At 37.6% G+C, this 13688-nt stretch overlaps 1 protein-coding gene across 2 annotated transcripts in view; it reads left to right on the top strand.

Annotated features, from left to right (window-relative positions):
* cpsf1 (cleavage and polyadenylation specific factor 1) overlaps window positions 1–13688 on the top strand; it is an 86974-nt gene that overhangs the window by 20553 nt on the left and 52733 nt on the right. For both annotated transcript variants that reach the window (XM_028818030.2, XM_028818029.2), the window contains exons 14-20: window positions 524–618; window positions 748–822; window positions 2640–2720; window positions 8457–8546; window positions 8652–8765; window positions 10736–10877; window positions 11066–11244. In XM_028818030.2, coding sequence (XP_028673863.1) covers window positions 524–618; window positions 748–822; window positions 2640–2720; window positions 8457–8546; window positions 8652–8765; window positions 10736–10877; window positions 11066–11244 — 776 coding nt within the window. The remainder of the gene's footprint in view (window positions 1–523; window positions 619–747; window positions 823–2639; window positions 2721–8456; window positions 8547–8651; window positions 8766–10735; window positions 10878–11065; window positions 11245–13688) is intronic.

Below are 13688 nucleotides of genomic sequence, written 5' to 3'. Positions count from 1 at the left end.
GTTCATCTTGTGATGTATTGACACCCTGTACAGGTGTTGTTCTCCACCTGCCCTGTGTCCTGGATAAGTGGGTGTTAAAAATTGGTGGAGGGGTAGATGGTTGAAATGGCTGCTTCACAGCAGCAAGTTAAGTTACTGTCTGATTGGAGTTTGCAGATTCCCCCTGAGTTTATGTGGCTTTAATGTGGATACTCTGTTTCAATTTAGCTCTTAAAAATGTATTCGTTAAATGGCCGCATTTATTTGGCTTGCCGTGAGTGAGTGAGGGTGTGTGTGTGTGTAAAGGTGCCCTGTGATAGAGTTGCCATCAAATGTCAGTTCTTGCCTTCCACCTGATTTTGCTACAGCAGTGTTCAGCTACACACAGTCCTAAAATGAAAAAAGGAGCCAAAGAAAACAGGTAGATCAAACTAAAGCATTTGAATTTTTACAATCTTGAGTTTAAAGTATTTTTAAGGTAAAATAAATATATGATCTTTTTGTAATTTGCTTGACTTGTCCACTCTTGACCTTAATGTTTCAGGTGGAAAGGGGACTTTGCTGGATGAGATGGATGAGATTGAAGTTTATGGTAGTGAGACTCAGTCTGGGACTCAGTTGGCGACCTTTTCTTTTGAGGTACTTAAAATATTGCCTGTACACTTGTTTGTGTGTCTGCTTTTTTATAGAAGATATACTTCACTTTGCAAGCATGTTAAAATTTGTTAAACCAGGGAAAATAAGTGGCTTTCTTAATTTTGACTTTAGGTATGTGACAGCATATTGAATATTGGCCCATGTGCAAATGCTTCAATGGGAGAGCCTGCTTTCCTTTCAGAAGAGGTAAATATCAAGTTTTTATATTTTTTGTTTTTGTAATAACTAGGGGGCTTCGCTCGCCAACCCCCCCCCCCCCCAGCCAGTGCTACGTGCCAGCCACTTCACGTCTCTGCCGCTTGCGTATGTGGATTTCACTTTCACCAAATAACAAATTTTTTAATTCTCGCAGATAGACCTCTTCATTGGAAAGAAACACTACTTTTCCCTGATGACAACACAAATTAGACGTACAAGTCTCCGACTTAAACTTTAAATCTGAACAATATCTACATACCTCTGTCATATCACCTATGACCATATATTCGATCTCTTTTCACTGTTCCGTTATTTCACCGAGTAATAATTTCCATTTGTTAGAGCTAATGCGATCTTTATCAGTTTTTTGACACTTTTGAATTTTAGTACTTTTATTATCTCTAACCTGCTCTGCACGTGTATCACGCCAACATTTTTTAACCTCTTTACGACGTTCTACTTTGTCTTATACTCTTTGTCTTTTATTTCTGACCCTGCTTGGAGCTGAGAGTGCAGGAACTGTGTTTGACAATAGTATTCACACGAATGAGAAGTGTTCGAACTGTGGGCATGGTTGTAAATGTTTGACAGGAGGGCGGGACTTGTCAAAATCTCTTGGCAAAAAGTCTCATCTCGCGGGACCTGAAATGATCTTTCGCAGGGGTTGAAATTATCTCCCAAGAAAGTCTCGTCCTAGGATTTCCTTTTATAACAGAGAAATTTATTTTTCACTTTTATTTGATTAAAGATTTTATTTATTTAAAGATTCAGGGTCAGCTTTACATACTGCCTGGTCTTTCAAAACCAGGAATACTCCACCAAAAAAAATGGGGTAAGGAAAATATATAAAAAAAAATATACATTTTTTTCTAGTGGTTTTCAATCTCCTATTTTCACATTGAGTAGTGAATTCTATTACAAGTTTATGACATAATAGAAGCCAGTGGTGACCAATGCTGTACAGTAATAGCAAATGATGTAAAAATCATTCATGGGGAAAAAAAAAATCTCACGTTACTCATGTTGCATGGTCGTGCCAGTTATCCAGTTATTTGAGCATATGTTCAAAACATAAAAACATATGCTTATTATAGAAAAAAATAGTAGCAGACATTATAAACAGGAAATGTAAAGCCTCATGGGAATTTCTTTTTGAACTGTAGACAGGAATCCTGACCTGTGCATGATGGGGAGAGGCCATCTCCATGATGCTTTAGGTTTCTTGTATAAGATGTCCACTGATAATTCCGGGAGTAGCTAACAATATTTTAGCAAAAAAAAAAAAGCATGCATTTTTCATATTTTGAGCATGTAGTTGGATAACTGACATGTACATTATACAACACAAATAATATGAAGTTTTTGTTTTCTTTCTCTCTTCCACATTGTTTGGTGGTGTGCAGCACTGCTATTGGCTGTCATAATATAGTTTTGATACATTCTGCATTAAAACATGGTGATAAACATTTTCTAGGCTATCACTATAAACTACATGGGGTATGTAGCATATACTGTAAAAAGTGACATTTTTAGGCGGAGTATTCTTTCAAACCTAGGCAAAAGATCAGCCGCTTTTCTTTTGCTTTTTTTTTAATAAAATATTCTTTCAGTTAATTTCTGTTGTATTTTTAAATTCTGTAAGGTAACGATCATTTAAAAAAAAGTATTATACACATCTGTGACAATGTTTTTTTTTAACATTACCTTTAACAGATATTGCTAATCCCATTAAACATATTTAATAAATTAACCAAACATGGAAATAAATTTTAAACGGTGCATTATTTTTACAATTTTTTGTGCAGTTTCAAAATAATCCAGAACCAGACCTGGAAGTGGTCGTTTGCTCAGGATATGGAAAAAATGGAGCATTGTCTGTGCTTCAGGTGAAAATTTTACTATGTTTTGTTGAAGCTGATCTAGTTGTTGTTTTTATTATTATTATTATTCATGTACCTAGTAGTTTGATAGACAAAATGACATTCTGTATTTTTACAAAAACATGCACTGCTATCAGTATTAATACTTCTGGAGTAGTACTTCCAGCTACGAAGAATTAACGAATCCACTTTGGCTCATTACTGAAAGCTTCGTATTAGAAACTATTTTGGTCAGAAATGGACTAGTGAGAAACGAGCCAATGAGCTTTTGGAATTTCAGTTTAAAGTTTAGAATTAAGTAAACTCCTTTTGAGCCAGGACATCAGGAAATTCCTGACAGTGGACCTTGGCAAAATATCTAAAACCATGAGAATGATGTCTGCATTCTCGGCTCAAATGAATTAATTTCTCTGCCAGCTATGTGGCATTCGCCCCTGTGAAATTTTTAAGTAATATATTTTAGCATAATAAATAGGTATACATTTTAAATTAATTAAATAGAAAGCATGAGATCTTTTTTTAACTGCAGCCAAAATAAGAAGGAAGAAAGTGTAATTTAAAGTAATCATAAAGTGAAACCGACTCTTTATGTAATTGCATTTTCTATATATTTTTAAATTAAGCATAAGAGAAAAGGATGTGCTGAGATACTACAAATGGTTTAATGTAGAATGTTGTTTTAGTGTTAAGTGGTGTCAGCTAACAAAATTGTTCAGAAGTCAGGTATTTATATTGAAGGATTGATGAATTAAAATAGATTCCTTCTTTGAAGAACGGAGAGAAGGGCAGATTCCATGTAAGAGTGCTACCAAACTGTAAGACCTATTTTCTCTATTGCTTATACTTTAACTATGCTCTATATTTGGTAGAAAAGAAGTTGCATTAATAGTATTTTGTATAACATTCATATATTTTTTTTTATTGTAATTTGCTTTGTGTGTTTTAATGACTAGACTTTGGTCCCTGAGGTTAATTGAGGACTGGTGTCAATCTAGGGATTTCATGTAAGGGTAGAGCAGGGTTAGGAAAGAGAACTACGTGTATTCAGGACCTTCAGGCCTACAACTGGTAACCAAACCTGTTAAAGCCCCATCGCCAGGGAGTAGACTGGAAAACCTGAATGTGCCTCAAACCTGTCAGCCCCTGGTTGATCCAGTTATACACATGACATAAATATTCTGGAAGACACCAAAGCTATTTTATAAACATGAATGATGGATACTTGGGCCGTGCAAAGTCTTTATTTGAGATATTGCCGTTTATAAACACACCTCAGATCATCTTAATCCCTGAAATGTCGACTTCAGGTATTTTGAAAGAGTTAATACGAAAGACTTTGTTACAACCTGTATATACGTTGCCTTTGTCACCAAGAACACTTGGAGCAAACCTGGTGCTTAGAGATGTGCTCTGTAGAGGCAAAATCATTTGAAGAAACAGTTCAATGCACCAGATACCAAAAAAAGTCACCTTGGAAAATGAGCTGTGTAATATATTAAAGTAAGTATAGGAGGAGAAGCTTTAAGAACACTTTGTACAATTGTTCATTTTGCTCTGAGCTGCCTTACACTTTGTGCTACTGTGTTAGCTTCTCTGTATGGGAAAAGCAGATCCAAAAAGACAGATGTGACACAAACCACATAATCATAATAAACGGTTATGGGGAGGATATGGAGAGCTGGAGCGCTAAGAGTGCTGGATAGGCCTGTGCTCATAGATGGTTAATTGTTGTTTGTTTGATTTTTTTGTTTGGTACAGCAGCATTTGAATAATAAATTAGAGCATTAAGTAATATTGATTAAAATATTAATTTAAAAAATGGCCAGAAGTATAAAGAATATATGTGGAATCAACACTGGTCCTAAATGACCCATAGGTGAGACCAGTGTTAAATGGGTGGACCAGCAGTGTTATTCTCCCTGGCTTCACAAGCTATCCAAAGCTCCAAACATTGATATCTTGATGTCTGCCCTTAGTTACGGCTTCAGTGTTTTTAGCATATTTGCGTTGGCAAAAAGATGCTGCCTCATTAGTGACCTTTAGTTAAGATAATAAAAAGAAGTGACATTAAAGATGGATATTATTTTGAACTAAACAAAGATTAGGAAGGCATGACAACTACATCAATGCTGACAATTCCAGCTCCTCCCCAAAATGCACTCCATCAGTGTGCTCCTGAAAAGAATATTTCAGATTTCAGCTGCTCTGCTATCAGGAGTACTGATAAGCCATGTGGAAGAAAGATAAGCCACATTATTTAATTTAACAAAAGGATTAGCATTAGTGCTGATCTAGAACTTTAACATTAAAGTCCTGAATGCCCAACTAGCACAGTGTGCACTCTGGACAGCTTGAAAATCCTCACCCCCTTCATTTCCAAACTGCAAATGTGAATGTGAATTTCCCCTTGGGATTAATAAAGTATCTATCTAGTGTATACCAAACAAGAGTGAGGTCATGTCTGGAGACTTTTTGGTGACTTTTAGTTAGCAAACTTATTATCAGCTTTATTGCCTACTCAGTAACAGCCTGTCTTTAAACTCCAAAATACTCCTTTAAATAAAAAACAGGATGCAAGTCACATCACCTTCACATAACACTAATGACCGCCTACTGAAATATTTTATGGGTATGGTATACTTAATAAGTACCTATGAAGGTACAGATTTGGTTAAAACGTACAGAAAATAGTATGAAACAATTTATTGTACATGGAATCCAGTTCATTACTTATAGTCCCATCCATCCATTATCCAACCCGCTATATCCTAACTACAGGGTCATGGGGGACTTCTGGAGCCAATCCCAGCCAACACAGGGCGCAAGGCAGGAAACAAACTCCGGGCAAGGCGCCAGCCTTACTTATAGTTAAACAACAAAATATAATATGCTAGTGATAGGATTTAAAGTTAACAGAGCAGAATACAAACACTGAATTGAGATATATATCCACATACATACAAAATAAATTAAGCATATATTCTTCCACAGCAAGAAACTTGTGAGGATTATAGGTGGAGGCTAGATACAAAAGGGGGCTCCCCTCGTTGCTGTAAAGGAAACAGAAAGTCTTTCCGATCTGTCAGAAATAATAATAATAAAAAGTTCATTGTTATTTGCACCACCAGCACTCACCCAATGCCTTTTCAGTATAGCTGGGGAAATTGCTGCTCCAGAAAGATCAGGGTTAAAGCCATAAAAAGTAAGACAAAGTAATGGTTCTCATGAGTACCGTATACATGAGTGCTGGCCAAAGAATGCCATCCTTTTGTCTTTGGCTAGCATATACAAGATTTATGTCATGGTTTAGAGCAGGGGTCCTCAATCATAGTCCTGGAGGGGCCGCATTGGCTTCAGGTTTTTGTTCTAACCCGGTTGCTTAATTACAAAGCAGTTCTTGACAATAATTTAATTTCATGGCTTGTTAGTGCTTTAACTCTGCTATGTCAGGTCATTATCATATCCTAGATTTTCTTCCCCTTTCTAAGGATATCATCCAAATGATTTGAAGGCTAAAATGGAGGAGTAATTCTCAGTCCTTCACTTTTTTCTCTTCACTTTCCTTCCAAGTATTTATTAAACCCAGTAGTGCATGATAAATACATACGGGTGTAAATGGTAACAAGCTAAATGGAGAAATGCTTGTCTCTTCAGTCATTTACATGCTATTGCTAATTAGAAAATCAAGAATCAAGCCATTAAAAACCAAGACTACAGCTGTTTAGGACTAAAATGAACAATAAGGGTTCAAAATCTTAACGAGCGAGACAACTAAAGTGAAGCAGAAGTGTTACTTGAGCAATAAGTGCTTCTGATTAAGCAATTGGATTGCAGCAAAAACCTGCAGCCACTGCAGCCCTCCAGGACTGTGATCGAGGACTCCTGGTTTAGAGTCTGTACAATAAGACACTCCAGCTCATATAATGGTGTCACAGTTTTAACACCACATTACAATGACAGCAAAATTACTCTTTCATATTGTCGCAGTTTGAGGCCCTTGTCGTCCTCTTGAACCCTCTGACTCGACTCCAGACACCAGGTAAAAGTCCAAGAATTATTTATTTGGACACTAATAAAGTGCACAAAGCACCTACACTCCACAGTGCTCATATAATCAATAAACAATACACTGATCAATCCTCCACACTCCCAGACACTTCGCCACCCTTCCTCCCAGCTCAGCTCAGTGTACTGGTTTCCCAGAGTCCTTTATATAGTCCATGACCCGGAAGTGTTTCTCCCTTCTGTCCATGTGATCATGAACACTTCCGGGTCAGATAAAAAGCTCCTTTCTTCAACCCGGAAGCACGTCATTTCCTTTTGTCATGTGATCATGACGCACCTCCAGGTTATAGGGCAAGTAAGAGTCCGGCAGCCTCCCCACAGCGACTCCTGGTGGTCCCCATGGTATCCAGCAGGGCTGTGCATATAAACTACAAAGTCCATGAGGCCCTGCTGGAATTTGGGGAACGTCCATGCTGTTGGGAGAGCTCCACCTGGCGGCCTGGGGGTGAGGGCCGGAATATTTAGCCAGCCACCCACCACAATATTATTTTATCAAAATGTTGCATTTCTCTTTTTATTGAAGCAGAATAACATTTTTTTTTATTTTGTTAATTCATCCAATGAAGTCCATCTCACAGCATGAATATTACACTTGATTACTTCTTCACCCTCAAATCAAATGGATATTTGCACAGTAAAGAGGTGAAGCAGAAAAAGTTAGCCATCAGTCGAGGGCCAGCAATCTAATATACATGTCTTTGGAATATATAAAAATGCCCAAAGAAAACGAACTCCTGTTCTTGTTGCTGTGAGGCAGCTAAGTCAATGACTGGAATTACTTGTCCTCTAAGACTGTGTTTATTCTTTAGGGCAATATTTTATGAGCTGAAATTAATAGTTAACAAATTTCATTGTAGGTGTAAAGGTGGTGCTCCTGCTTTGCAGTAAGGAGACTGGGGTCCACATCCCAGGTGCTCCCTGCATGGAATTTGCATGTTCTCCCCGTGTCTATTGTGTTTCCTCCACTGCACAAAGACATACAGGTTATGTGAATTAACAACATTAAATTGGCCCCAGTTTGGTGCCCTGCCCAGGGTTTGTTCCTGCTTTGTACACTGTGCTTTCCTGGATAGGCTCCAGCTCCCCCCGACACTGGCCTGGATTAAGCAGGTTATGAAGTGACAGTGAAATGTTGCTACTTTCATGTATTCTACTTTTTTTCCCAAAATGTGAATTGTTCTGATAGTTGCATGCCATTGTGTATTAGTGTGCTTTTTATCTTTTCTGAAGATATTCATTTTGTGGTTTTCTTTAGGTTATTAGACCAAAATATGTACAAATCTGCATCCAGTTTTGAGTTCTGTTTGTGTTTTAAATATGTGGTAGATTATAGTTTTGTGCACTAGCTGAAACTCTGTGGCAGTAAGGCGAGTCTGCCACAGGTAAGGAAAAAGTGCAATATAAAATTCTGGGTTTACCAGGGCTGCTTCAGAGATCATTGGAGAAGCCTGTAAACACTCAGAGACAAATAAATAAACAAAGAAGAGCTTGTCTGTCTTTTGATGCTTTTTTATTTATTTTTTTGAGAATTGTTTGCTGTTTTACTGCTGTGTTACCATGCACTAGTCAGATCAAGGGTAATAAATCTTAAATTCAAGTCAACAGCTGGTATTCTGAGATGAATGTACTGTATATTCGGTTTGATTTTTGTTTTCTTTGCTTTTAACTACATGACAGAAAAGTATTCGACCTCAGGTTGTTACCACTTTTGAGCTCCCAGGTTGTCATGATATGTGGACGGTCATTTCTTCTGTGAAGAAAGAGGATGTAAGGTTTATCATTTTTACATTATTTTAGCTATGTAAATGTCATCAGTATAGTGCACTTAATAGAAATAAAAATTGAAAATAATCTTTTCAAATGTTCTCCTAGGCTGTCCCAGAAGAGGGCTCAGAGACAACAGAAGGAGTACAACCTCCAAGCAACCCGGATGACGATGGAAAGATGCATGGCTTTCTCATCTTAAGTAGAGAAGACTCTACTATGGTAATCAAGTGCCATTTGCACAGCAGTCATGGCTGTGTAAGCCCATGCTGTAAAAAGCCCGGGGTCCCATAAACTACTGAAATCGTCAGAAAAAAATTGAAATATAGAGATGTCCGGTAATTGAAAGGAACTACTCTGGGCATCTCTCTCCTAGGATGATTCGTTTTGCTGATGTGCTCACTTTGCTTGTGTATTAGCAGCGGGAGGAAAAGTAAAAGGGATGCCGTTTTGCCAGTGTTAGCGGCTAAGCGACTTTGTCTTTCTTCTGAGGTTTCGTTTTGCTGACATGCTCGCCTCGCTTGTGTTTTTAGCAGCTAAGCAAGTTTTCAGTTTCCTCGGAGGCGGAGCACTTACCCCGATTCCACCTCTCACTTCTGGGCCGGAAAGACACACACACTTTCACATGTAGACGTTTATATATAAGATGCATTCATGGGAGATTACTGTGTTCAGGAAGCTGCTGTCTCATCAGGTCTTTCCATTGAATCACACAGTGGGCACATAGTCAAGTTAAATGTATATAATAATGTACCACAGCAGATTTAAAATGGCAGAAAGCTGACCAAATTCCTTTCCAAAAAAAAAATTCCTTTCCAACATTAAAACTAAGTAGTAAATTAATAATCTGAAAATAAGAGTTTACTCACGGATGGGCTCATTACTTTGATCAAACTCTATATTTAATACTAGGGGGTTCCCTCCACTCACTTTGCTCGCCAACACCTCCAGCCTACACTATGTGCCAGCCGCTTCGTGTCTCTGCCGCTCACGTTGTGAAGAGGGGGGCTGAATGCACCTCAAAAAGATGCAGTCGCTCCTCCGAAACCCTCTCTTAAATGGTGATAAAATGGGAAAGTTTTTTTTTTTTTTACCTCCTCTTTGCTCGATCAGCTTGCTGCTGCCGTGCCGTGTGATCTGCATCTCGCGTCACACTTGGAACATTTAAAAGCCTGTACAGCTGCTGTCCTACTCTTTGTGTTTTATTTCCAGCCCCGGGCGTGGTTAAATCTCTTGGCACAAAGTCTCGTCTCGTGGGACCAAGTTGTTGATATTTTTTAGTTTATAATTTAAAAATGTAATAAGAATCTGAAAATCTAACAACATCACATATATATGTAGCTTTTAAAATAAGCCGATTTAAAGCGTGACATAAAAACATGGCACAAAATTGTTGCACTTTTAGGATTAGGATTTTTTATATATATATAGAATAGACTGAATACACATTATTTTTGTATAGTCAATGTATTGTATTGACTAAATTCCAAAATATAGTATGATTGGTAACAGTTCCTAATGTTTAAATTATAACCTAATTTGTTACAAAATATTGTCCTTCACCTTCATCTAAATCTTTACAAACCGTCTTAATCCATAATGGAGTTTCAGGAAGCTGAAATCTCTGCATTGTCCGGCGCAAGGTATGATCCAGCACTTGACTGGATAGCCATCTGTCACAGACACATCCATACAATCAGCTGAACCCTAACCTACATGAGCACCTGTCTCTCTGCCCTTGGTTTTCTCTGGTTATTCCAGTGCCCACTCACAGGCCGTAAATATGTCAGTTAGGTTCATTGGTAACTGTTTGTCCATGTGAAGGGTGACTCCCCTGTGATCAATGGATTGGTGTCCCATCCAAGAATGCTTCCTTGCACTTGTTACTACAAGGATTAAATTTGGCTCCCAGGAACTTTGTATTGGAGTAATTGGGTTTAGGAACTGAATTCATGAAATATGCCAGAAACAGCCAGGTAATAATTTAGTAATGGGAAAGGTTCTGTACAAGCTCAAGCTCTGTTGCGCCTTTCATTGTATTTTATCACATGCCATACTTGTAAAACCACTTCCTATGCCATTTTAAGGGTTCAGTTTATGTGTAATTATTATGAAATCCTGTGTAAACCTGGAATTCATCTTTTATTGAAGTTGTCTTTCCATATGCTGCATTTTTATTGCTTGTGTTACAGATATTGCAAACTGGCCAGGAAATCATGGAGCTTGATACTAGTGGTTTTGCTACCCAAGGTCCAACTGTGTTTGCAGGCAACATCGGGGATAACAAGTATATTGTCCAGGTTTCTCCAATGGGCATTCGTCTTTTAGAAGGAGGTTAGTTAATTTCTATGAAAGTAAATGCTGTTTGAACAAAATTTGTGTCAAGACAAGTTTGATAATGGCAATGATCATTGGTAATACAAATTTCAAGCAAATTTGTGTTGTAAGGAATGGCTAATGTTAGTGAGAGTACATAGGTCTTTTTAGCAAATAATTGTTTTTGTTTGTTTGTTTGTTTTCAGTGAACCAGTTGCACTTCATTCCTGTTGATTTGGGATCTCCCATAGTGCATTGTTCAGTTGCAGACCCTTATGTGGTTATCATGACTGCTGAAGGGCAGGTCACTATGTTTGTTCTGAAGAGTGACTCCTACATGGGAAAGACTCACAGACTTGCCCTTCAAAAACCACAAATACATATGGTAAGAAAAAAACTACTCTAAAATGTTTTCCAGTTTTTATTAATATCATCAAATATAATCCCAATCCTGTGTAGGGTACTGAAAATGTGTAGCTGATACTTCCTATCTGGTAAGAAAAACTTTGGAAAAAAAAAAGATCATTAGAACAATTTGACAAGATCAGGCAGGCCATTCAGCCCTACAGGCGCACCAGTTAAAAGCACCTACAGTGGGAGAAATAAGTATTTGATCCCATTTACTCACTTACAAAGAAATGAACTACAGTATCTCTAATTTTTATGGTAGTTTCATTTTAATGAAGAGAGACAGAATATCAGCCAAAAATCCAGAAAAGACACCTTACATAAAAGTTATAAATTGATTTGCATGAGATTGAGTGAAATTAGTATTTGATCCTCTTCAACCAAGCCAGAACTGTGGCTCCCACAGATTGGCTCTCTGCCCATGTGGCAAACCGATTACAATCAGTCGATCAATTACAGATACTCCTGATCTCAACTTGTTATGCGTATAAAGCACACCTGTCTACAGAATCAATTTCTTCCATTCCAACCTCTCCACCACCATGGGCAAGACCAAAGAGCTGTCAAAGGATGTCAGGGACAAGACCTGCACAAGGCTGGAATGGGCTACGAGACCATCAGCAAGAAGCTTGGTGAGAAGGTGACAACTGTTAGTGCGATTATTCAGAAATGGAAGAAATATTAAATGGCCATCAGTCGCCCTCGGTCTGGAGCTCCATGCAAGATCTTGCCTCATGGTGTGAGGATGATCATGAGAAAGGTGAGGGATCAACCCAAAACTACATGGTAGGAGCTTGTTAATGATCTGAAGCCAGTTGGAACCACAGTCACCAAGAACACTATTGGTAACAGACTACACCGTAATGGATTGAAATCTTGCAGCGCCCACAAGGTCCCCCTGCTCAATAAGGCACACATACAGGCCCATGATGATTCAGAGGTTCACTGGCAAACTTAAGACAGAATTCTGGCTGGGTTTTAGGGGATCAAATACTTGTTTCTCTCAATGACATACAAATAAATTTATAACTTTTATGTAACGTGTTTTTTCTGGATATTTGGTTGATATTCTGTCTCTCAACATTAAAATGAAACTACCATAAAATTAGAGACTGTTCATTTCTTTGTAAGTGAGCAAACTTACAAATTCAGCAGGGGATCAAATACTTATTTCCCCCATTGTAATTTTACCTAAATCACATTTGAGTTTTACAAGTTCCTGATGTCTACCATGCCACTTGGAAATTTATTTGATGTGTCTATGGCTCTCTGTGTGAAGGAAAAACTCAGTTAAAATAAATAAAGAATAAAACTGCTGCATCACAGTTACTAATAATAACTCAGATGTATATAGTGTGTTTTTAGTCTATAGTGATTTTTTTCTAGGTTATTTAAAATATAGTTTGAAAAATGTAAAATGGTTTAAAAAGAAAAAGTACAAGTGTTCCTCATCTCAATATATAGATACAATTTCACAGTTTTTCTCCTGTGCTACTAGCAGAAATTGTTGGCCTCTAATTGGAGAGAGAGCTTAAAAAGATGCCTCATTATTTATTTTCAAATATATAACGGTTCTAAAAACACATTCTTATTTTTGACTAAAACTGAGCAACTCCACTGTTTTTGTTAAAGTCCATATTGCATAGTTATTTTTAATTATACCCTACATGATTAGTAAAGATGCCTGCACCCTTTCTAGTTTATCAGTAATTATAATTTGAAACATCTAACATCTTGTTTTTGTTGATAGACTGTTTTATTATGGATGAGTTATTAAGTTTACACAAAAAATGGAAACTAAATATTGTAGATTTTAGCAGGCCATTAAAGGAAAATATTCTTTGGCGATTATTAACTACATTCGGTGTGTGTGTTTCCGCAAAGCCTGCTTCTCAGATTCTGTCATTATTTTCAAGGTGTCTTTCCATCTTTGAAGGCGACTCTCTCAGCGTGCGCCTTTACTTCTCCTCATGAGTCTCACACTCACAGTTTCTTTTTTCATAGCAGCACCAGAGCCAAACTGTCCAATCAGATTAGTCTAAGGGACTGGACACACAGCCGTTAGTGTTGTATTATAGGTTAGATAAAGAATTTGGATTTTCAGGCCTTTGGAGGGACCAAATCATTAGTTAGGTGGTTCCCAGATCCCCCAACCTCTGGTACCCACTGTATTTTGCATCATGCTGGCATTTTTGTGACTGTGAACTTGTGAAGGCAAAAGATACAATAAACATTATGTATAATATAGTTAAAGGGAACAAATGAAATGTCCTGAAATTTCCCAATACCTCATGGACTAAGGTTGTTTCTAGACATACTTTTCAACTAATTCTTCTGTCATTATTCACTGATGTTAACAGTATTTCTGTTGAGCAGATGGAAAGAGTACTTTGAAAGGCTGATGAATGAGAGAGAGAAGAG

The sequence above is a fragment of the Erpetoichthys calabaricus genome, chromosome 13 (genome assembly GCF_900747795.2).
Source record: "Erpetoichthys calabaricus chromosome 13, fErpCal1.3, whole genome shotgun sequence".
Classification (NCBI taxonomy): domain Eukaryota; kingdom Metazoa; phylum Chordata; class Cladistia; order Polypteriformes; family Polypteridae; genus Erpetoichthys; species Erpetoichthys calabaricus.
This window is presented reverse-complemented; position numbering and strand designations above follow the sequence as displayed.